Source organism: Cucurbita pepo, chromosome LG07, assembly GCF_002806865.2.
Source record: "Cucurbita pepo subsp. pepo cultivar mu-cu-16 chromosome LG07, ASM280686v2, whole genome shotgun sequence".
In the NCBI taxonomy this organism is placed as follows: Eukaryota; Viridiplantae; Streptophyta; class Magnoliopsida; order Cucurbitales; family Cucurbitaceae; genus Cucurbita; species Cucurbita pepo.
The window spans coordinates 6987697-7011753 of record NC_036644.1 but is presented as its reverse complement, the minus strand read 5'-3'; the positions used below and the strand labels follow the sequence as shown (position 1 = coordinate 7011753).

The following is a 24057-nucleotide window of genomic DNA, read 5'->3' as shown; positions in this document are numbered from 1 at the left end:
TGTGGGATCTCACAATCCACCCCGAGGCCAGCGTCACGGATTTAAAATATGTCGGCTAAGAAAAGGTTTTCACACTCTTATAAGAAATATTTTGTTTTCATTTCCAATCGAGGTGGGATTTCATAATTCACTTCCTTAGGGGCCTAGCGTCCTCACTAGCGCTTTGCCTGATATTTAGCTCTGATACAATTTGTCGTCAGTCTCACGATTTTAAAATGCGCGTGCTAGGAAATATGAGGTATTTTCAAAGTTTGAATGACAGAAAATGACTCGAGAAAATTTGTGTAAATGTAATTTAGAAAATTTGATAAAAGTAAATAAATATAATAATTATGGAAAGAAATTTCGTCTATATGCTAACGATAAAAATATTTATCGGGTAAATTTCTACATACTAATAATAAGGAAATTTAATGATTTTGATATTTTTTTAATTTCAAAAAAAAATTATTTTTTTTAAATAAAAAAAATAAAAAAAAATGGTTTAAGGATATTTTTAAAATGTTATTTTTTAAATCATTTTAAAAGTATTTTTGTTTTAAAGTTAATTTTTACCTTAATTACAATTATTTTTTGTTTTAAACAAAGATAAAATTTACATTGTTTTTTTAATGAAAAATATATATATACTTTTTTTCTATCGAGAAGATAAAAGTTAAATTTAAATTTATTAAAGTAAAAGAAATTAAATTTGGAATTTTTTAAAATAAAATTTGGAGGCCAAAATTAAATTTATTTTTAATTTTTTTTGTCTTTATATTTAATAATTTAATTTATTTTAGTCTTATATTTTTAAATATTTAAATTTAGTTTATGTATTTCTAATATAACTTAAAATTAATAATAATAATTTTTAGCAAAATGTAATTGTAAGGGCTAGGTTTAGAATATAATGAAATTACAAAGGTTAAATTTAGATTATTAGAAAGTATAGGGACTAAAATGTTATTTTTATTAAAATTATTATTTATAAAAATGGAAAATAATCTACACTTGAAAAAATATATATATATATGCTTGAGAAGTTCAATTTCTTGCACAAAGCCCACGCTTTGAATTCCTTGCCAAGCAAACGCTTTCGAAGTTCTTCCTTTTTTTGTCTTTGATTTGTATGTAGTTTCACAATAATCGAAGCTCATACAATAATTTTGGTTGCTAATCTTCTCTGATTACTTGCTTCCATTATTATAACCTTCAAGATCTCCAATGGCAGACCCCCGCAACTTGTCTTGCTACAACTGCGGCAGCGTTGGGCTTACAGACGGTGGCGATGGCTTCTTCTACTGCCTCCAGTGTGGTTCCCAGGCCGACGATATCATCGACACCGGTGTCGCCGACGAGGATTTGATTTTAAGAGACCCTGGTGATGCCGGTGGCCCAATCTACTCGCAATCCCACACGCGCCGGCGTAATCCGGCGGTGTTGAAGGTAGAGCCTATATCTCAGTCTCAACCACAGAGCCTTTTCGGTACTAGTCAATCTGAGTTCTGGGAGAGCCTTCAATTAGAGGGAGACAACGATATGCAAAGGGATGATACCATTGTGATGTCCAATGATGGTGTTGGGCCGATAGGTCCTGAGGATTTCGGGTCGGGCGGTGCTTTATCTGGAGCTCCGAGTTTTGAGGAGTATGCTGATGAAGTGAGGATGAGATATGTAATGGGATTGCAGTTGATGATGGAGCTTCAGTGCGAAGTTCTGGTGAAGGAATTCAATGCAAGCCCTGTAATCTGTGGATTGGCGGCGAGCATTTGGTTGAGGTTTGTGACTTCTACACAGGTTTTTGACGAGGATTGGGCCTTTGAGGCTGTTCAAGATTCTGAGAGCCAATGCCTAGGTTTGATCACTCATTACTTCCATGAATAGTTCTTATTCAAATTTAAGTGCCCATGAATCATGTTGATAGAACTGAAACCATTAGCTTTAGATTTCCAATTGGCATATATTCGTGGATTCTGATAAATGCCTTGAAAGCTTAACTCGTTATTGTTATTACATTGTCTTTTTTGGACTTTGATCTTGTTTGCATATTCAAATATCATAGTTCTAAGTGCATATAGCCATAAGTTTATCCGATTATTACAAAGATGAACCTAATCCAGAATATAAACCATAAAAGAAAGTACCGACTAAACCGATCACAGGAATACCTATTATCCAAAGAGGAATCCTTCTAGTAGTCTCGGCCATTTGTCCAACTTCCCTCCCCTCCTCAGTTTCTTTGTAATGGGGCATGATTTTGTTTAAGATCTTACAATTTTGCTTGAATAATTGCCTTATTTGTTCCTTTACGTAGTGTTGGTTGAGTTTTCTTCATATATTTCAATATGTTTGATTGTTTTAATTGGGTCTCTTAGTTTATTTGTACTTTTTGTCATCTTTCTTTTTCGATTTTAGTTGCAAACTGAATGTTCCTTCATTCAACAGATCCTGAAAACATTAGACCTGTTTCAAGTAGGCATAAAGATGAACCCCACAATTTGTATGGTCAGCGGGTAGTAGTTGTGTGGGTTCAATCTTTAAGAAAAAAGATACCATTATCTTGTACTCTAGCTGTTTCCTTTTTGGCTTGCCATGTTGCTCGAGAAGCGATTTTGCCAACAGACATAATGAAGTGGTCACTTGAGGGGAAACTTCCATATTTTGCTGCTTTTGTTGACATTGGAGATCGCATTGGGCAAACGTCAAGGGCTTGTCCTATAAGTTTAAAGCATATGTATAGGCCCTCTCGAATTCCCTCGCTGCAGAAGTTGGAATCATTGGCAGCATCGGTAGCTCATACCATAGGGCTAAACCTACCTCCAGTCAACTTTCATTCAATAGCGTGTCGTTATCTCAACAAGCTGGCCCTTCCTATTGATAAGATTTTGCCTCATGCTTGCCGCATTTATGAGTGGTCAATGCCTCCTGATTTGTGGTTATCAACCAATGAGCTGAGGCTTCCCTCACGTGTTTGTGTAATGTCGATTCTAATTATAGCCATGAGAATTCTCTATAATCTCCATGGTTTTGGAGAATGGGAAAAGAGTTTGTCCGGTAATTGTGCATCATCTTTCCCACCTAACCAGAAGAGACATTCAAGTCCTGCTAATAATTTCAGTAACGTGCAGGCTAATAGTGAAAATGGACCTGGATTTACTTCACATAATGTGGATAATCTGTCTGTCTCGGCTAAATACTCGCATCTTGACATGCCTGAACTGACTGCTTCAGAGTTCCTTCACAAGATTGAAGCTCGGTATCACGAGATTGCTGAGACTTATGGTATGATTTAAGTTTTATTGTATTTTTGAAGTTAGGCCAACCAGAAGCTTTTTTCCTACCTGCTCACTGTATTTATTACTAAATTGTTATTTGCTAACACCAAAATTTTGTTGGCAGAATACTCTAAAAGCTTACCGACCTATCTTCAGCACTGTAAGGATGTCGTCTTTGCTGGTTTAGAGTCTTTGTTTGAGGATCACGAGGAAGAAAGGTTGATTGAACAGTTTTGGAAGTATTATCAGAATGAAAAGGTAGTGGCTATCATGCTGAAGTCTGGCATTTTTCTTTTCTCTTGAGAATCAAATTCAATTTGGCTGATGATTGTGATTTTTGTGAAATATATAATGAATTTCTTTTGCTTTTTCTTTCCTTTTTCACTAGGATGGGATTTTGATCTTTAGGGTATATAGTGAGAAAACGAACAAAGAAGGGAAAGAGGAGACTAGCCGGGATGTTTTATACTAATGAGGCTATCTCGAATCACTGGATGAGGCTTTTTTTTTTTTTTTTTATCGCTCGTACTTACTATCGTGAACCAACCGGTTACTGATAGAGGATTCTTAGCTAAATTCTTATAGCCTAGGAGTGATTCCGAAAACTAATGTTCGTCCTATTACTCATCTTAGGGTTAAATACTCTTAGCAAACTTTTAGGAGTCATGTGGTGTTGAGACTTTGGTATTTGCAAGTGAACCAACCCCCTTTTTCAACCCCATAAAGACTTGAAAAGCCTGAATGGCACATGTAATCTTTCTCTAGGGAAGAACTCCCTTTTATTACTCTTAGTTGCTATCGTGACACTTTGGGTAGGATTAGCCAAGTATATCATTTCGTCCCTAAAGAAACACCTTCAAGAATTGTGGTTCTTATGGGCGTTGGGGCATTGGTTTGTGGTAAGCCTAGAGATTTGAGTGGGAGGAGGTAGAAAGCGTAGATTTGATTAACCTGAGTTGAGTTTGAGGTGCAAGTTTAGGAAGCTTGTTCTTGGGGTGAGAGGAATAATAGATTCTTTCTAGGGGATACATGAATTCATGCCACTCAAACCCAAACCCTCACCTGATATATGCTCTTAATGTTTTAAAAGTTCTAGTCTAATTAGCATTTAAACGGTAGTTAAAGATGAATTGATGTTTCTTTATGATGGAGGAAAGAAATGCAATTCTGAAATATGCTCTGAATGGCTTAAAGTCTACCCGCTAGCAAAAATTGTCCTCTTTGGACTTTCCCTTTCGAATTTTTCCTCGAGGTTTTTAAAATGTGTCTACCATGGAAAGGTTTCCACACCCTTATAAAGAATGTTTCATTCTCCTCTCCAATCAATGTAGGATCTCATAATTCACCTCCTTTGCAACCTCGCTGGCACTCGTTCCATTCTCCAATCGATGTGGGACCCCCCAATCCACCCGCCTTCGGGGCCCAGCGTTCTTGCTGGTACACTGTCTTCGGGGCCCAGCATCCTTGTTGGCACATCGTCAGGTGTCTGGCTTTGATACCATTTGTGACAGCCCAAGCCTACCGCTAGCAGATATTGTCCTCTTTGGGCTTTCTTTTTTAGCTTCCCCTCAAGGTTTGTAAAACACGTCTGCTAGGGAGAGGTTTCCACGCCCTTATAAAGAATGTTTCGTTCTCCTCTCCAACCGACGTGGGATCTCACATTATAACTCTGTCATTTTTCTTCTCGATGTTCTTCTTTGGAATGAGTCAAAGGTTGTTGCTCAATGTAGAGTTCTTAGGAGAAAATTGTGACTTATGCTCTAATCTAACTTTGCATTAGCACGTTCATTTTGAAGTTTAAACTTGAGTTTGAGAAGTAAGATGTAGAAGTGTTGCTTGACTTGAGCTACAATAGGTTATCCAAGTAGATAGGTTATCCAACTTGAGTTCAAACTTTATAGCGACCTAAGATATTTATCCTACGAGTTTTCCGACAACTAAACATTATAGGGGTCGAGCAATTGTCTCCTGAAATTTGTGAATGCGTGCACAAGTATCGGAAAAGGTCGAGTTAGAACTTATAGTTCCTTGCAATATCACTTGCTTTTGTTGCTATGCCACAGGGATTTCATGTCTGTTAACCAAATTTATGCATAAGTGTTTATTTGGAAAGCATAAATCCTAACCACTGAAAAGAAATTGTTACAGGATCAAGAACAAACAGAAGATATGGATCAAAATGCAGCTTCGAATCAAAAGAGATTGAGGGAAGCTCCGAATGATCGATCATCCAACAAAGACAAGAAACGCAGGAGCGAAGACCGTATTAGTGGCGAATCATCCGATAACCGAACTGAGTCGAATAATTCTCAGCAAAGTCATTCATCAAAAAGTTCCGAAAATGTAGATGATGAACTATCCTCTGAAGACAAAGCTTCAACACCAACTTCCAAAGACGAAGCCATCAGACGACTGAAACTCGATATGGAAGAAAATAGATTCTGCTACATTCCTCCAAGGGTTTACCCGAAGAGATTCGGTTACCTTCACTACTCGAGGAAGATCGACGAAGGTGCGCTAACTTACGCTGCTCATGCCGATTACTACTTATTGCTTCGAGCTTGTGCTAGAGCTGCACAAGTTAGTACTAGGATCATGCACATTGGTGTGCTGAGTCTTGAGAAAAGATTGTCTTGGTTAGAATCTAGAATCAATCACTCCCTTCATCTAACACCCTCTAGTGTTTCTTGTGAGTTTTGCAGTGATGTTATGCCTGATCATGCCACGCTCGACTCTATCGATCTCTCAGATTTGAATATTTAAGTGATTAGAGATATATTCGAACGAGTTAATCGAGTGTAGGTTCTTATGATCGTATGAAATATGATTATCAATTGTCAGGTACAAGATCGTGTAGAAATAAGACACGATCGGAATCTACAACAAAGCCATTGTAGGGTCAGAACATGTTGAATCTAGAAGCATCCAACGGAATTTATAAGGGTCTTGTGTCGAGTGGGGAAGTAGGGTCTTGTGTCGAGTGGATAACTCTTCTAGATAATAATGAACGGTTACCATTGAAGATTTTTTTCGTTTTTTTAAAAGAGTTCCATTTGTCCGTTCATAAAAGTTTTTTTCTCATTTAGGTCACTTACTATACTCACTAGAGACGATACTATGACTAAAATCGGGAAGAAAAAAACTTGTAGCCATGCATATTTACAATTTCAACCCTAACGTGTTCAAAGGAAATGAAACAAAATTGGATCAAAGGTGGGGTGTTCCCCTAACCAAACTAATCGGAATTTATTATTAATTTTGAAATATACATTTTTGCTCGTGATACAATTATATATTTATATATATATTAAAATCCAAATTTTAATTTAATATTTAAAATTAAATAAATAGATATTTTACATTTTGCTTTTATTAAAAATAAAAATTTGAATAAATGACTCAAATAACCAAAACCAACTTAACTATAAAAAATTACAGTTGTGTTGGGTCCGTTCTCAATGGCATAACCGAACGAGTTGTGATGATCGACGACATCTCGAGACTCGGGATGGCATCAAGACATATGGACTATGTCAATAAGGATCGAGATAACAAGATGAGATGCGACGTTGCATTGAGAGACTTTGGCTCTGAGCAAAGGCAAGGTCGAGTTGAATGACTTGGCCTAGTGTAGAGGCAAGTCTGTGTCGCAGACGATTGAACATGCACGCGCAGGCAGCGTGTGTGGTTGAACAAGCTTAGATTCTGCACCAGCAATGTTCGATTGTTCGATTGCCTCGCCTAAGGTCCAACTCAGCCACAAAGCCGGGCAAAAAATATATATGGGACTTAATTTCTAGCCGTGAGCGTGTCAAGATCACGACCCAGCATGTGGGTTCATTATTGAATAAATGTTGTTTTGATTATAAAAAAAAAAGTTACAACCGAACAATTGAACTGAGTCTAAAAATGTTCTAACCGATCCAAATAGGTATATTAGTTGGGCGAGTGAATCTAACTGGTGAGATAATCATGGGAGGGATATAAATATCTCATATTTAAAACATTTATAGTAAATAATTAATTTATTTATTTATTTAAAAAATATATATTTATCATTTGTCAGACGTCAGGCTCGTTAAAACCCGTAGTTGTGAGCCTTCTCCGGAAATCCATCGCCCCCATTGAAACTCCCATTCAGTCTTCAACCTTCTTACCTACAATGGCTATCACCCAATTCGCCATGGTAACTTCTTCTTCTTTCTCTTTACTGCTTTCTTCTCACTTCACGAAGAATCGCATATTTTATCTCTAAATTGTTAGATTCTCTCAGTTGAATTCTCAGAATCCTTGGCGGGCTCTAGCATTTTTGGTATTTTTGATGAACTCACAGTGATGTACTTGGTGGTTTCTGGATCAGGGTATTAGGTAGTGCGGATTTTTGGTTTAATTGCGTTTTTTTGTAGGGTAATCGGTAGTTTCTGGATCAGGTTCAGTGATTTGAGATTTTGATGTATTTTTTGGTTTGTTGATTCTGCTTGGAATTGGAATTTGGCATATAAAAAGATGAGAAGGAGTGATTCAGTGAGTGTTATTCCCGGAAATGGAAGTAATTCGTACGCTGGAGTTCTGGAAATTTTGATGCAGTAGTTTTTTCGTTCTTTCTTATTATCAATAATTGGAACTCTTTTTTTGAAAATATTGTGTTCTTCGGGTTTATCCTTTTGTACTCCCTGTGATCAGTACCTTTATTCGTGTAAATGAAATTTAGTTCTTCAGCAAACAAAAAGAATAGATTTGTAGCGTAATATGCTGGAAGTTCTGGGAAAGTTGGTTAATGTCTGAAGCAATATGTTGTAAGATCAAGATGGGTTCTGACATTTTCTGTAGTTTTTTTATCTTCAAACCTTCCCTGGTGTACGCGTATTTCGATATTCGACGGTAGTTCTTTTCCATTTTTATGGATAAAGGTAGATTCCTTTAGTGCTAGAACAGCTAGTATTTGCAGTTACATAATTCTGCATTGTGCTATTTTCGTTAACATTCCTTTTTTTTCTTTTTTTCTTTTTCTCCTTATTGATGATATTTGACTCCTCAGGTGGAGGAGTTGGCCTTCCTTGTGAAGGAAAACCTCCCTAGCAAGCATCTTATTCTATCCATGGAAGACGTCTTCGTCAAGTTTCTTCAGGATGAAACCAGGTAATGTGTTGATGATGATTACATGATGTTAGTTAGGTACTTTATGATATTATATTTGAAGTAGTTGTTCGAATTCCTTATGATATGCAACTGAAAGAAAAGAGACAGTTTGAATGTCGGGGTTGTTCTTATTTTACCCAAAGGGTTTGAATTAGCCCCCGACCCCGATCGTCCGTATTCCTCCCGAGATTAAAGAAACGATGGGCAATTTGTCTTTTCAGAGCTATCGTCCAATTTAGTAATATTTTTGTAATTTAGTAATATTTTTGTGTTTCAATTCCACCCAAGTGTGAAAGGGAAAAGTGGAAGGTTATGGTCTCAAACAAGGGTAGTTATCTATTTAGACGATAGCAACCACTTTTTATTCTGATGTTTGGTGCACTACTTCTCAAATTTCACTTTTATCTTGCATTTGAATAGCTTTAGATTTACATTGTTCTTTACCTATGGCTTGAATGGCGATCACTAACTTCAAATAATTGTTGCGGGTAGCAGTTCGGATGGAATCTTGGAGTTGGAACCAATGGATTCATACAACCGTCTTCTATTGCATCGCCTTGCTGATATTTTTGGGTGCCTTTTTCCCCCTCTTCTAGTTTGTATAAGGCTGAATTCTTAATTTTCTATGTCAAACTTTATGCCTACCTTCCTAAGTTTGTTCTTCTTCCCAATTCCTCTCTCAGATTTTCCCATGTATCAGTTGGTGAAGGAGTTGATAGGCACTTGGTTTTGGAGCGATGCCCAGAGTCATCAATGTATTGAGAAATTCCTTACCGGAATTCCTTTTGGTTTAATATTTTCATATTCTAAATTGTTATTGGTATTGTATTTGATCTGATGTTGAAGCTAGGAATTTGAACAATTCCCGTGTCTATGCGTTTTCTTTACACTTGAAATAATTGAATAGAAAACTCACCCTCATTTTTATTTTCTTATAAACATCTTCACTATAGAAAAATGTTTTACTTTGAATTGGAGTTAGGCTCTTGAGATCTTTTATTATTTTTTGTATTGAAATAATTGAATAAACCTCTTAGTCCCCTTGATTTTGATTCAATGCAATGAACTCTTAGTCCTTTCTGCCTTTGATCAGCTCCACTAGGAATCCGTCCTGTTCTGAAATTTAGTCTGTATAGGAGGAAATGCAATCCAAGCTTTTCTCTAGTTATACTTGAATACAAGTAGGGATTACATACCACCCTCTCTCTCCCTTGCTATTGTGATTCACATTCTATTGGTTTTTCCCCAAATCGTACATCGACTCAGAGGGAGAAGATTTGGACTGCATAGGCGCACATCATAAGCTATATGGAAAGATGGACTATTTGTAATTCTTATCCATTAAGTTTTATTTATGACAAAAAAAACATTGGGATGTCATTTATTTCTTCATCATAGCTCACGTATTGCTTAAAGTGAAACGAGGATTCTTATATTTACGAACTATGAAACTGTAGGGGTATGGTAGGGACATGGGTGGTTCTAATAAAGGTCATTTGTTCATTAGCTTATTTGTGTATTGCAGGCCGTCCATTCTTGTGAGTGATATTCTGTGGGAGTACGATGAACCTCAAATTTCAACAATACCACACCAACTGTTAAGGAGAAAGGAAAACTCTTCTGGTATACTATTGTTTCATACAGCATAATCCCTACCTGCAAATTTTTTCCAATTCATGCTATTGATTGCTATTTGATCATCAGAAAGACATGTGCACTAATAGTGGAGTTGTGGCCATTTGAAGATAGTAGAGGAGATAGTATGAACGTGTAATATTAATTTGTGAAAATGCCCTGCTGTGGTCTCTCTCTCTCTCTCTCTCTCTCTCCATATAATGGCATCAAAGGGAGTGATGCAGTGTGGAGAAACGTTGCTGTAGAGTAGAATAAAAGGTCTTCTCAGTAGGATTTGATAGGGATTCTGGATCTGAAGATTGAAGTTTAGGGAGAAAAGTAACTCTATGATAGAATGTGTATGTAAATATCTTTTTTGGGGGGTAAAAATGCTGTTCCAATTTTCACATGTACATGGAAGTTTGTTCAATCCCAAATTTGCAGATTTTCTTTCAGAAGGATTATAAGAAACTGAGTTGCCTGTACTTGATGTTCTATTTCAGTGAGTTTGAAGAAATCACCTCCTCAACGGTCTTTCGAAGAGAGAGAAGCAGCCTATCTGGCTGTTCGTGAGCGAATTTTCATGATGCACATAGGAGAAGACAGTGAACCTGAGAAGCCAAAGCCACGCTGTGATCCCGTGGTTGCACGCCGCATGATTGCACATGCACTGGGGAAGAGAATAAATTCATCTCCTGAAGCTACTTCCAACCATAGCAAAGAGCAAGGAAGTGTAGCTAACAACGCATACGTCCAAGCAAATGAATTGAAGGAGCCTGATTCTACTGTGGAAGTTGTTAACAAAACCAAGTTGCAGCCAGATCAATGTGTGAACTCAAAGAACGAAGCGGGTAAGAATCGTAATCCAATTCGGTCATCAGCAAGGGGAAGTAATGCTGCTGCTCCCAAAATGAAAGCAGACAAGAGTTCTCCTAAGGCAAGTTGTGTTGACAATGAGTACTTGAAGAGGGAACATTTAGGAGCAGCAAAGCGGATGTTTTCTCAGGCTTTGGGCAAGCAGAGCCGGAAGAATGAGTCTCTTCCAACACGGTGAGGGGAAGCAGACCTTTTGTAGCTCTTATTTTCTGGCCTGACCTTATGTCCTAAGTTGTCAGGATTACTGGTGCCGACAAAAAGATTCATGAGCGATAATGTATGAAGAACGTGGTTGTCATCGGCGACCTGACCGGGACGGATAAAAATGCTCACAGCTGCTACAGCTAGCCTATGTTGCCAATAGATTTGGCGAACATAAGAATCTAACATTACGTAATCTAGATTATGTATTCCTTGTATGTGCTTGGAATTTGTCCCGGTCGTTTAAGTTTAAGCAGCGCTGTATGAGAAGATTGAATTACGTGGGTCGAGTGGAGTCGTAAGCAAAAGGTTATGGTACTATAAATTGGGAACAGATCTGTTCACTGATTGAGCTGTGCATAGCTGAGTTTTATGTTGGTCAAAGTAAAGGTTTCTAACTTAAATTTGTGTTAGAGTTCTTGCTTTATTAGATCCTCTCTCTTTGCTGTTGATGCTTAATGTTGAGCATCTTGTGTGTCGTCATTCAATATATACTTGGACTCCTTAATATCAGTTGATATATCGTGTTTTACGTGATACTGTACGGGTTTAATTTAGGTTGTTCTCTTTGAAATCGAGATTTCCAAGTCAGAGGTTTAAATCTTCCTTTCGGGCAAAAAGGACAATATCGGCTAGTGATGGGCGCAAGTTGTTATAGATGGTATCGGAGCCAGACACCGAGCGGTGTGCTAGCAAGGACGCTGGGTCCCCAAGGGGGGTTGATTGTAAGATCTCACATCTGTTAGAAATGGGAACGAAAGCATTCTTATAAGGGTGTGAAAACCTCTTCAGGGTGTGAAAATCTCTTCCTAGTGGACACGTTTTAAAACCTTGAGAGGAAGTCTAGGAGGGAAAGCAAAAAAACCCTCTTCTAGTGGACACGTTTTAAAACATGTAATCCAGAAGGGAAAGCAAAAAAGGACAATTTGAGAGGAAGTCTAGGAGGGAAAGCAAAAAAACCCTCTTCTAGTGGACACGTTTTAAAACATGTAATCTAGAAGGGAAAGTAAAAAAGGACAATATCTATTGGTAGTAGACTTGAACTGTTGCAAATGGTATCAAAACCAAACACCGAGCAGTGTGCTAGCAAGGACGCTTGCCCCCAAAGGGAGCAAATTGTAAGATCTCACATCTGTTGGAGAGGGAAACATAAGGGTGCGGAAACCTCTTCCCAGCAGACGTGTTTTAAAACTTTGAGGGGAAGCCCAAATGAAAAAGCCCAAAAAATAATGTCGGCTACCAATGGGCTTGTATTGAAACATCAACTAATGTGAAAATACTTAATCTAAAAGCTCCTAAAATTCAACCAACTAGTGTTATTCACAAGTAGTAAGAATCAAAGTCCTTGAGTTCATACAGTAATGCAACAAGTAATGTGCAGCAGAGTACAACACCAGATACAAAACTATACATTTTTCTCAGCAATCCATCCATGTTCTACTCTATAGTACAAACAAATGTTAACAATATTACAACAAAGTACATTGGCAAGGTGTCTCTCTGCCATCCGAGCGCCTGCAAAGAACCACGAGCACACAATGGTAGCAGTAATCCTACATCTTACGAGTCGTCTACTTAGCGGAGAATCTTGGAACTGCAGTATCAGAAGTAAACTGTTTACTTACTAGATGTACATGTTCTCTACGTTTGGTTTGGCGCTCCGTTCACGGTGCAGACTTGGCTGATAAAGCACGAACCTCGGATTGAGTGGACAATAGCTTTTCTCTAAGAAATACGTTATACTCGTACAAACTTTTTATATTCTTCAAGACATCGGACATGTCAATATCAGAACTGTGTTTGAAGTCTGCATCAGAAAATTCAGGTCATTTCATGATCTAAGTATTCTAATCCATCCCCTCCTCTTCTGGTCAATGGAGGGAAGAGTGGGAATGACGGATATTGCCCGTAAAAAACAGCGATAGTTACCTATCAACGGTGGCGGAGGTATGATATCTTCGGGACGAGAAAATTCTCCGGGTTGTGAAGAATCTCCCTCGAATGGAACGGTTGAACTTTGTTTCGTCTCATGGGTAGAACCAAGCACTTGATGTTGCAGAGGCTGGATGGAGAATATGAAAATGGAATGGTTAGTGATTCAACATGTATTTCCAATACTTTTGGCAAGTTTTACATCAGCAAAATGGACTGTGGTTTAGTGGCAGGTAGGATAAGCCCACCGCTAGCAGATATTGTCCGTTTTGGCCTGTTATGTATCGCCGTTAGCCTCACGGTTTTAAAACACGTTTACTAGGGAGAGGTTTCCACACCTTTATAAGGAATGTTTTGTTCCCCTCTCCAATCGATGTGGGATCTCACAATCCACCTCTCTTGGGGGCCCAATGTCCTTGCTTGCTGGCACACCGCCCAAGCCCACCGCTAGTAGATATTGTCCACTTCGACCCATTATGTATCGTCGTTAGCCTCACAATTTTAAAACGCGTCTGCTAGGAAGAGATTTCCACACCCTTGTAAGGAATGTTTCGTTCCCCTCTCCAATCGATGCGGGATCTCACAATCCACCCCTCTAGGGAGCCCAACGTCCTCGTTGGCACACCACCCGGTGTTTGGCTCTGATACCATTTGTAACAACTCAAGCCCACCACTAGCAGATATTGTCCGCTTCAGCTCGTTGCACATCGCTATGAGCCTCAGAGTTTTAAAACGCATCTACTAGGGAGAGGTTTTCACACCCTTATAAGGAATGTTCCATTTTCCTCTCCAATCGATGTGGGATCTCACAGTTCATCCCCCTTGGGTCCAGCGTCCTCGCTAGCACACAACCCAGTGTCTAGCTCTGATACCATTTGTACAATCCAAGCCCACCGCTAGTAGATATTGTCCACTTCGACCCATTATATATCGCCGTTAGCCTCACGGTTTTAAATCGCGTCTGCTAGGGAGAGGTTTCCACACCCTTATAAGAAATGTTTCGTTCCCTTCTCCAATCGATGTAGGATCTCACAATCCACCCTCCTAGGGAGCCCAGCGTCCTCGTTGCCACACCGCTCAGTGTCTAGCTCTGATACCATTTGTAACAGTCCAACCTCACCGCTAGCAAACATTGTCCGCTTCGGCCCGTTACGTATCACCGTCAACCTCACAGTTTTAAAACGCGTCTACTAGGGAGAGGTTTCCACACCCTAATAAGGAATTTTTCGTTCCCCTCTCCAATCGACGTGGGATCTCACATTTTAGATGCAAATCCATTAGAATTGCACGGTCAAAATTTCCGTGCTAAACGACCCCAAAACTTACCGGCTCTTGTTTGGTTGTTATCATTCCCATTTCCTGGTCAGTAGCTCTTGCCTTTGGAGATTTCTCATCTTTAGAAGACTGCATATGATAAGTCTAATCAATTAGGACTTGAAGAGACAATACCAGAAGACATTAGCTCATGCAGATGTAAGACAACAAGAACATTACCTTCTTGGCAGATCCATTAACATCTAACTTAAAACTGATAGCAGTACTACTTCCATTCTTTAACCTCCGCTTGCGCAACGATTCATCCTTACGAGCCGGTTGACCAATGCAGTTCGCGCAATTTGACGTTTTTGATGGATCGTTACAATTGTCATACATTGCACTGCAGTCCCATGTATACATTACATATTTCCTCAACTAGAAAATAAAATAAGTCAGTTCGGTACCCGTTGTAATTCAAGAACTTAGTTTCGGAAATCGACTATATCGCTCGAAACCTGTCCTACCCTACGCCCACCGATACCCATTTGACTGGTATATCAAATAACTTGAGAGAAAAAGATGCAGAAGAATCACCTTATTCCAATGTTCTTGTGCTTTTCTTCGATTCCTAATTTTACGCATAACGCTGTCTTCGTTGCGGAGCTTTTTGATTCGGTACTCGAACTACAAAACAAACCAAATTAGGGAAGTGAATAAATTACTCAATCTTGGAGAAAGAACGATACTCGGTTTCAGTGCAAAGCTCACTTGTGAAATAACATCTCGTGCTATGATGACGACTTGTAACAGATGTTACATTTTTATTAGAAAATATCTGTGTGTGTATATATAGTTCTTGCAAAATAAGAAACTAGAAGAGGAACATTATGGCACCGTAAAATGTGAGATCCCGCATCGGTTGGGGAGGAGAACGAAACATTCTTTATAAGGGTGTGGAAACCTCTCCCTAGCAGACACGTTTTAGAAACTTTGAGGAGAAGCTTGAAAGGAAAAACCCAAAGAGGATAATATCTACTAGTGGTGGGGTTAGGCCGTTACAAATGGTATCGGAGCCAGACACGGGGCGATGTGCCAACGAAGAGGTTGAGCCTCGAAGGGGGGTGGACACGGGGCGATGTGCCAACGAAGAGGCTGAGCCTCGAAGGGGGTGGACACGAGGCAGTGTGCCAACAAGGACGTTGGGCCCTATGGGGGGTGGATTAGGGGGTCCCACATCAATTGGAGAAGTGAACGAGTGCTAGCGAGGAAGCTGGGCCCTGAAGGGAGGTGAATTGTGAGATCCCACATCAGTTGGGGAGGAGAATGAAACATTTTTTAGAAGAGTGTGGAAACCTCCCCCTAGCAGACACGTTTTAAGAACCTTTAGGAGAAGTTTGAAAGGGAAAACCCAAAGAGGACAATATCTGCTAGTGGTGGGCTTGGGCTGTTACTAATGGTATCAGATCCAGACACCGGGAAATGTGCCAACGAGGAGGATGAGTCCCGAAGGGGGGTGGACACGAGGCAGTGTGCCAACAAGGACGTTGGGCCCTAAAGGGGGGTGGATTAGGGGGTCCCACATCAATTGGAGAAGTGAACGAGTGCTAGCGAGGAAGCTGGGCCCTGAAGGGAGGTGAATTGTGAGATCCCACATCAGTTGGGGAGGAGAATGAAACATTTTTTAGAAGAGTGTGGAAACCTCTCCCTAGCAGACACGTTTTAAGAACCTTTAGGGGAAGTTCGAAAGGGAAAACCCAAAGAGGACAATATCTGCTAGTGGTGGGCTTGGGCTATTACTAATGGTATCAGATCCAGACACCGAAAAATGTGCCAACGAGGAGGATGAGTCCCGAAGGGGGGTGGACACGAGGCAGTGTGCCAGCAAGGACGTTGAGCCCTATGGGGGGTGGATTAGGGGGTCCCACATCAATTGGAGAAGTGAACGAGTGCCAGCGAGGATGCTGGGCCCTGAAAAGGGTGGATTGTGAGATCCCACATCGGTTGGAGAGGAGAACGAAACATTCTTTATAAGGGTATGGAAACCTCTCCCTAGCAGACGCATTTTAAAAACCTTGAAGGGAAACCCGAAAGGAAAAACACAGAGAGGACAACATCTGCTAGCAGTGGACTAACGTGTAATAATTAAATCCATTACAAAAAAAAAGTAATACCTGCACTAGAAGGTAGAAGAAAATCCCAACACTAATGCAATATAGGCCACCAAGATCAGCAAGAAAGCTAACTGCATAACAAAGATATTGTAGGGCCAATNAGTAATACCTCCCTAGCAAACGCGTTTTAAAAACCTTGAAGGGAAACCCGAAAGGAAAAACACAGAGAGGACAACATCTGCTAGCAGTGGACTAACGTGTAATAATTAAATCCATTACAAAAAAAAAGTAATACCTGCACTAGAAGGTAGAAGAAAATCCCAACACTAATGCAATATAGGCCACCAAGATCAGCAAGAAAGCTAACTGCATAACAAAGATATTGTAGGGCCAATCAGTGTCAGTCAAATACCATTACAAACATTAGAAAACTCAAAAGAGAGACGTTACAAGAGAAGTTCTATTAAATGCATAATTTATTAATCTTTTATAGAAGCGAACCATTAACTTTTAGATCGATCAACAGGAGAATCTAGACATATTCGGTAACGGCCTAAGCCCACTGTTAGCATATATTGTACTCTGTGGGCTTTCCCTCTCGAGCTTCCCCTCAAGCTTTTTAAAACACGTTTGCTAGAGAGAGGTTTCTACACCCTTATAAAGAATGTTTCGTTCTCCTCCCCAACCGATGTGGGATCTCATAATCCTCCCCCCTTCAGGGCCCAGCGTTCTCGTTGGCACTCGTTCACTTTTCCAATCGATGTGGGACCCCCCAATCCACCCCCCTTCAGGGTCCAGCATCCTTGCTGGCACACCGCCTCGTGTCCATCCCCCTCTGGAGCTCAGCCTCCTCGCTAGCACATCACCTGATGTCTGACTCTGATACCATTTGTAATGGCTCAAGCCCACTGCTAGCAGATATTATCCTCTTTGAGCTTTCCCTTTCGGGCTTCCCCTCAAAGTTTTTAAAACACGTCTGCTAGGGAGAGGTTTCCACACCCTTATAAAGAATGTTTCGTTCTCCTCCCCAACCGATGTGGAATCTCACAATCCACCCCCCTTCAGGGCCCAACGTCCTCGCTGACACTCGTTCACTTCTCCAATAGATGTGGGACCCCCAAATCCACCCTTAAGAGCCCAGCGTCCTTGCTGGCACACCGCCTCGTGTCCATCCCCCTCTGGGGCTCAGCCTCCTCGCTAGCACATCGCCTAGTGTCTGACTCTGATACCATTTGTAATGACTCAAGCCCACTGCTAGCAGATATTGTACTATTTCGGCTTTCCCTTTTGGGCTTCCTCTCAAGGTTTTTAAAACACGTCTGCTAGGGAGAGGTTTTCACACCCTTATAAGGAATGTTTCATTCTCCTCTCCAACCGACGTGGGATCTCACACCGACACATTACTTTCGGAAAATCTAGGACAAGGACACATTATTTCGATATATACAAAGTCTAAATGAACAACCATCCCTATCTCAAGATCCGAACAATTCATTTTGTTTGTGCAAACATACAAAAAACGAAGCGTGTGTGAAGACGAGTACATATGTCAATAAAGCAAAACACTTACCAGGGCCCAAAATATTTTGAGTCTCCACCTCAACAATGTAGGATGAGAGAAGATTGATGTACAAGGTGATGTTGATAAGTCCATCATTGGCATTTTCAAGGGATAGTTGGAGCTCATTAGTATTTTGAAAGGATGAACCCGAAACGAACTCGTGAAATAAAGGCTGCATGAGCTTAGAATCACGTTTACTGCGGTATATTCTTGGAAATAGGTTAAATTGCATTATATTTGCATTCTTCCCTCGGAACGTAACTGGCGTATCATCGAAATTGCTTCGATTTTTTAACGTACCACTAACGAAACTTTCCTGATTTTTTTGAACATGATCCTTAGCAGAGAAGTTAAACTGAAATCCAACTGCACTTGCAGGGTTATTTGGAAGATCAACAAACTGCCACGAGACGTAAAGATCGTCCTGAATGAAACGACATCGTTCGCACTTAACACTTATAGTTGGCCCTTCACTCGTGTTTTGACACGAGTAGTTTGCAAACTTTGAAAGAGGCATTACTGACTGTTCCAGAAAACCAGGATTTCCAAATACAGCGGTACCAAGACCGCGTATATTCGCACAACTCATAGTCGAGACCGTGGTTATATTAAATTCCATATCATTCACAAAGGAAACCAAGTCTGGTGCGTTCGCTGCTTTCACGTTATGCACTTCGATACTTCTCTTCGATATGATTTGGTAAAGCAACCTGAGATAACACTGAAAGAACAAGTCAATATGAAACGAACACGAGAATTGTTTTTAGTATACGAGAAAATGTGTACTTACGCAGCAAACAAGCCGATGAAAAGAATCCAACTTGCTATTGAGAACGTTCCACCAAGTTCGGTTTTACGTTTCGTAACTACCTTTTGGTCGTCCTTCAACATAAATAAAGGTAGCAAGCTAATTAAAAGTAAGAACATTTATGTATCCCAAACATATAAAAAGTATGCACATTCCATTTGGGGCTCAGCAATACCATTTGTAACAGCCCAACCCCACCGCTAGCAGATATTCTCCTCTTTGAGCTTTCCCTTTTGGGCTTCCCCTCAAGGTTTTTAAAACGCGTCAGTTAGAGAGAGGTTTCCACACCCTTTTAAAAAATGTTTCGTTCTCCTCTCCAATCAATGTGAGATCTCACAATCCACCCCCTTTGAGGCCCAGCGTCCTCGTTGGCACTCGTTCCCTTCTTCAATCGATGTGGAACCCCCCAATCTACCCTCTTCAGGGCTCAGCGTCCTTGCTAGCACACCGTCGTGACCATCCCCTTTGGGGCTCAGCCTCCTCGTTGGCACAATCCACCCCCTTTGAGGCCCAGCGTCCTCGTTGGCACTCGTTCCCTTCTTCAATCGATGTGGAACCCCCCAATCTACCCTCTTCAGGGCTCAGCGTCCTTGCTAGCACACCGTCGTGACCGTCCCCTTTGGGGCTCAGCCTCCTCGTTGGCACATCGCCCAATGTCTAGCTCTAATACCATTTGTAACAGTCCAAGCCCGCCACTAGCAAATATTGTCTTCTTTGAGCTTTCCCTTTCGGGCTTCCCCTCAAAGTTTTTAAAACACGTTTGCTAGGGAGAGGTTTCCACACCCTTATAAAGAATGTTTCGTTCTCCTTCCCAACCCGCTTTATCTAATTAATGGTTCATGTTGAGGATTTACAAGTCCCATAACTGAAACCATATCAATATCAGTTAACACAAGAATTGAAACAGTCAACACAGGGGAACATCTCGCATAATGCACAGTGAAGAACATTAAATAAACAACTCAAAACAAAACGGTCATAATTAAAGCCATTCAAAAACAAAAGAAAGCAAGGATTTCATTCCAAATATGAACAGAAGAGGCAAAGCTAAGAGCTAACCAGCCAATGTCTTGTGGCAAAGCAAACATCCAATCTGCTAACCCACCATCTCATCCTGAACCAAATATTTCTCCCATCTCCAAGCTTCATGAACCTAAGGAACATACAGAAAAAGAGCCAAGAAAGCAGCAAGAACAGAGTAGCTTCAAGGAACACAGCCTGAGACTGAGTGAACTTCCTGATTGAATCAAAGGAGAAAATGGTCTCAGGGAAGCTAACAGCATAGCTCTCAAACCGCCCTGTAGTGATAACCGAAGGGCTATTGAAGATAACACAGCTATTGTTGCTTCGATTGAGAAGCTGGCCTGGTGGGCACGCACAGTGGCTGCCATTGTAGCGGAAGCTACTGCTTGGACATGACATTCGCAACCCTTTAGAACAACCCAGAAATTCAACCTCGAAAAGCTGAAATGGGATGTGGGGTTTTCGAGATTCAAAGCCCCAACACTTCGAAATTGATAGAAGATCTGTTTATAACCTAAAAAATCATCATGGGGTTACTGGGTATGTAGAGATAAACCTAAAACGTTTATGGGTATCCTAAAAAATTTATGGGGTATCCAAATTTTGAACGATTCTTTGCTTGTTTGTTCAAACGTGGGCGAGAATCAATGAGCTGTGGGAAACGAAGGAGAGAGAAAAGGAAGAACAAATGGGTGGCTGCCTTTCGAGAAACCGTAAATGAATTGGGTTACCTTTTTAATTTCCATCCACCTTTTTTGCCCATTTGATTCTGAATTCTTTTGGAGTTGGTGGGTGATGAGCTTGTTCTTGAGTTTTACTTGCCTTTTTTTCTCTCTGTAGAACAGTCAATTCTTTCTTCCATTCGAAGGCAAACAAGAACACTGAAATTGAGTTGAAATTCATAGACATTTCAATATGAATGTGTGAATTCTAGAGTTTAAAATTTGTAATTGTTCTTGTCGAGTACTTCGACCCTGTGTTTCGAAGTGAAAATCGAGTTTATGTTCTTACTTAATCTAAACAAGAACCCTAATTATAGTGACGTTGTTTAAGGTATTGGTTGTATTAATACTCTTCTTGAAGTAGAAAACCGTTAATGTTCTTACTTAATTCAAACAAGTATTCTAGTGATAGTTTTCAAGTTACCGTCCCTATCAATTTTTCGTCAAAACTTTATAACAATGTTCTACTCTAGAGACAGTTTTGAAACAATTTAAGTTGCATAAATATTTCGACACTATTTTTTTAAAAGAAATTCGGCTAACATCCTTAATTTAAACAAGTATTATAGTTATAGTCACGTTGTTTCAGGTAATCGTCATATCAATTTTTCGTCAAATTTTCGAACAATTGTCTACTCCAAAGACAGTTTGGAAACAATTTACGTTGCATAAATGTTTTCAATATTGCTTTTGAAATATAATTTTGGGTTAACGTCCTTATTTAATCTAAACAAATATCCTAGTTATAGTCACGTCCTTTCAAGTCATCGTCATGTCAATTTTATAATAGTTTTAAAATATTTATGTATAGGTTTGTTTTAAACGGAAATAATTATATAACTTTTTTCTAATAATATAATTTTTAAAATGTATATTTTTCTAAACTAATTTTAAATTTTAAAATATTAAAAAAACGATTTTGCCACATGTACTATGACAAACCATACGTCGCAGGTACGTGTCACTACATGATTTGTCCATCTTACTACATCACTAAAACACATATCTATCACGTCATTATTTTTTTATTTTTTTTATTATTGTCATTACTGTTGGATGACGAAAGTCTCCCCTAACCTAAGGAATGATCATGGGTTTATAATTAAGAAATACTCTCTCCATTTGTAGCAAAACTACGACAGCTCCTATTTAAACTCCTATTTAAACTGAACAATATTATAAAAAAATGTATCTAGTATTAGTATTATATTTTTTTTTTTAAATAAGAGTCTCCCATAATTTTAAAATAAAATATTAACTATTTTTTTTTTATCTAAAATTAAAATTCTAAGAATATTATTGAAATGTAAATTTTTTTTTTTTTATACTTTCTCAAAAATATATTTAAATTAAAAAAATCATTAATATCTTTCGTAAAAAATATATTTAATATTAATACTATATTTAAAAGATACTCACCAAATTTTAAAAATAAAATTAACATAATTTATCTAATAAAATTAAAAGGTACACCAGTTTAAAAAAATTCATGAAATTTTAAAAATAAAATTAACATAATTTATCTTTATTAAAAAAAAAAAAAAAAGTACACCCGTTAAAAAAATATTAATAAACTTTTAAAATTTTAAAATAATTTTAAAACAAAATATTAATATTATTGAAACTTTTAAAAATTAACATTTTTATGACAAAGTACAAACTTTAGATTTATTTTTTCATTTGTAATTTTTTTTTTCAAAAATATACTTAAATTTAAATAAAAAATTATTAATATATTTCATAAAAAATTTATTTAGTATTAATGCTATATTTAAAAAATATTCTGAAATTTTAAAAATAAAATTAACATAATTTACCTTTATTAAAATAAAATTACGTAAAACTTTTGAAACTCGGAGATAAGTTTAAAACAAAATATTAATTATTTTTATCTAAAATTAAATTTTTGTTGTGACGGAGTACAGACTTTAGAGTTATTTTTATTAATTTAATAAAAAAAATTGTCTATCTCGTTTTCAGTCCGTTCATAAATAGACTCGATGATAGAATATCCGGTTCGGTTTTTAAGTATAGCTAGCATATTTTACACGTTTCTAATGTGAAACATACATCAAACAGACTAGATTATGTATAGCCTTACGTGGACCTATAGATATAATTGAAGCCCTGATGATACAAAGGGTTGCCTAGTTGGGCAATGATAAAATACTAAAATACCCCTATTTAGAAGGGCAAAAAAGGAAAATTAACAAAATTACAATGAAAACTTGTAATCTCCTTTAGAGAGATTTGGGGGTAGTTTAGTAATTTTACCGTTTTATTTCCTTTTTTTAAACAAAATATTGAACTAATTTTTTTTATTCTATATTCTTTTGTTATTAAAAAAAACAAAAACATATTTGGTAACCCTTTTTTATTTCTTGTGTTTAGATAATTTTAAATTAGATAATAAAAATCTTTTTTAATTTATTATCCAAATTTTTTATTTATATTTATGAATTTATAATACAAAAATTGATAAATGCTGGTTTATTCGTTTGAGAAATGAATGCCACGACACCTGTCAGTTATTGACCTTTTTAGATAAAGCAGCTATAAAAGATATGTCGGTCGGTCGAGTAGGTGAAGATCCAGAAGATGCTGATCCAATAGGTGTTCATCCAGCTGCAATGGTGTGGAGCGTTAGAAGTTGATCAAATTCCTAGTAAATATAGTAGCTTTGAATCTTAAAGGTAACCGTTTTTATAATATCCCATATTAGTTGGGGAGGAGAACAAAAACACCTCCTATAAGGGCGTGGAAACCTTTTCCTAGCAAACGCGTTTTAAAGTCTTGAGGGGAAATTCGAAAATGAAAGCCCAAAGAGGACAATATCTGCTTAGCGGTGGGCCTGGGTCATTACAAATGGTATTAGAGCTAGACATCGGACGACGTGTTAGCCTTCTCGCTGTTCCCCAAAGGGGGGTAAACACGAGGCGGTGTGCCAGTAAGGACGCCAGGTCTGAAAGGAGGGTGGATTTGGAGGGGTCCCACATCGATTAGAGAAAGAAACGAGTGCCAGTGAGGATGCTAGGCGGTGTGCCAGTAAAGACTCTAGGCCCTAAAGGGGGTGGATTTGGAAGGGTCCCACATCGATTGGAGAAAGAAACGAGTGCCAGCGAGGATGCTAGGCGGTGTGCCAGTAAAGACGCTAGGCCCTAAAGGGGATGGATTTGGAGGGGTCCCACATCGATTGAAGAAAGGAACGAGTGCCAGCGAGGATGCTAGGTGGTGTGCCAGTACGCTAGGCCCTAAAGAGGATGGATTTGGAGGGGTCCCATATCGATTAGAGAAAGGAACGAGTGCCAGCGAGGATGCTAGGCGGTGTGCCAGTAAAGACGCTGGGCCCTAAAGAGGATGGATTTGGAGGGATCCCATATCGATTAGAGAAAGGAACGAGTGCCAGCGAGGATGCTCGACGGTGTGCCAATAAAGACGCTAGGCTTAAAGGGGGTGGATTTGGAAGGGTCCCACATCGATTGGAGAAATAAACGAGTGCCAGTGAGGATGCTAGGCGGTGTGCCAGTAAAAACTCTAGGCCCTAAAGGGGGTGGAT

At 38.9% G+C, this 24057-nt stretch overlaps 3 protein-coding genes across 3 annotated transcripts; 2 read left to right on the top strand and 1 right to left on the bottom strand.

Annotated features, from left to right (window-relative positions):
* The first annotated feature begins 1045 nt into the window (after window positions 1-1045).
* LOC111798089 (TATA box-binding protein-associated factor RNA polymerase I subunit B) lies at window positions 1046-6031 on the top strand. The gene is made up of 4 exons (XM_023681052.1): window positions 1046-1837; window positions 2428-3264; window positions 3382-3515; window positions 5406-6031. The coding sequence occupies exons 1-4, from the start codon at window positions 1207-1209 to the stop codon at window positions 6018-6020; spliced, it is 2217 nt and encodes a 738-aa protein (XP_023536820.1). The 5' UTR covers window positions 1046-1206; the 3' UTR covers window positions 6021-6031.
* A 1305-nt stretch (window positions 6032-7336) lies between these two features.
* Window positions 7337-11600, top strand: LOC111799266. Its single transcript, XM_023682741.1, has 6 exons — window positions 7337-7443; window positions 8296-8396; window positions 8892-8969; window positions 9080-9151; window positions 9922-10019; window positions 10514-11600. The coding sequence occupies exons 1-6, from the start codon at window positions 7420-7422 to the stop codon at window positions 11062-11064; spliced, it is 924 nt and encodes a 307-aa protein (XP_023538509.1). The 5' UTR covers window positions 7337-7419; the 3' UTR covers window positions 11065-11600.
* A 783-nt stretch (window positions 11601-12383) lies between these two features.
* On the bottom strand, window positions 12384-20636 carry LOC111798904. Its single transcript, XM_023682252.1, has 9 exons — window positions 19816-20636; window positions 18739-18830; window positions 17958-18658; window positions 16683-16753; window positions 14871-14960; window positions 14514-14711; window positions 14346-14423; window positions 13017-13149; window positions 12384-12894 (listed from the first exon to the last, which is right to left on the bottom strand). Exons 1-9 carry the CDS (start codon window positions 20176-20178, stop codon window positions 12752-12754), a joined length of 1869 nt encoding a protein of 622 aa, XP_023538020.1. The 5' UTR covers window positions 20179-20636; the 3' UTR covers window positions 12384-12751.
* Window positions 20637-24057: the final 3421 nt, after the last annotated feature.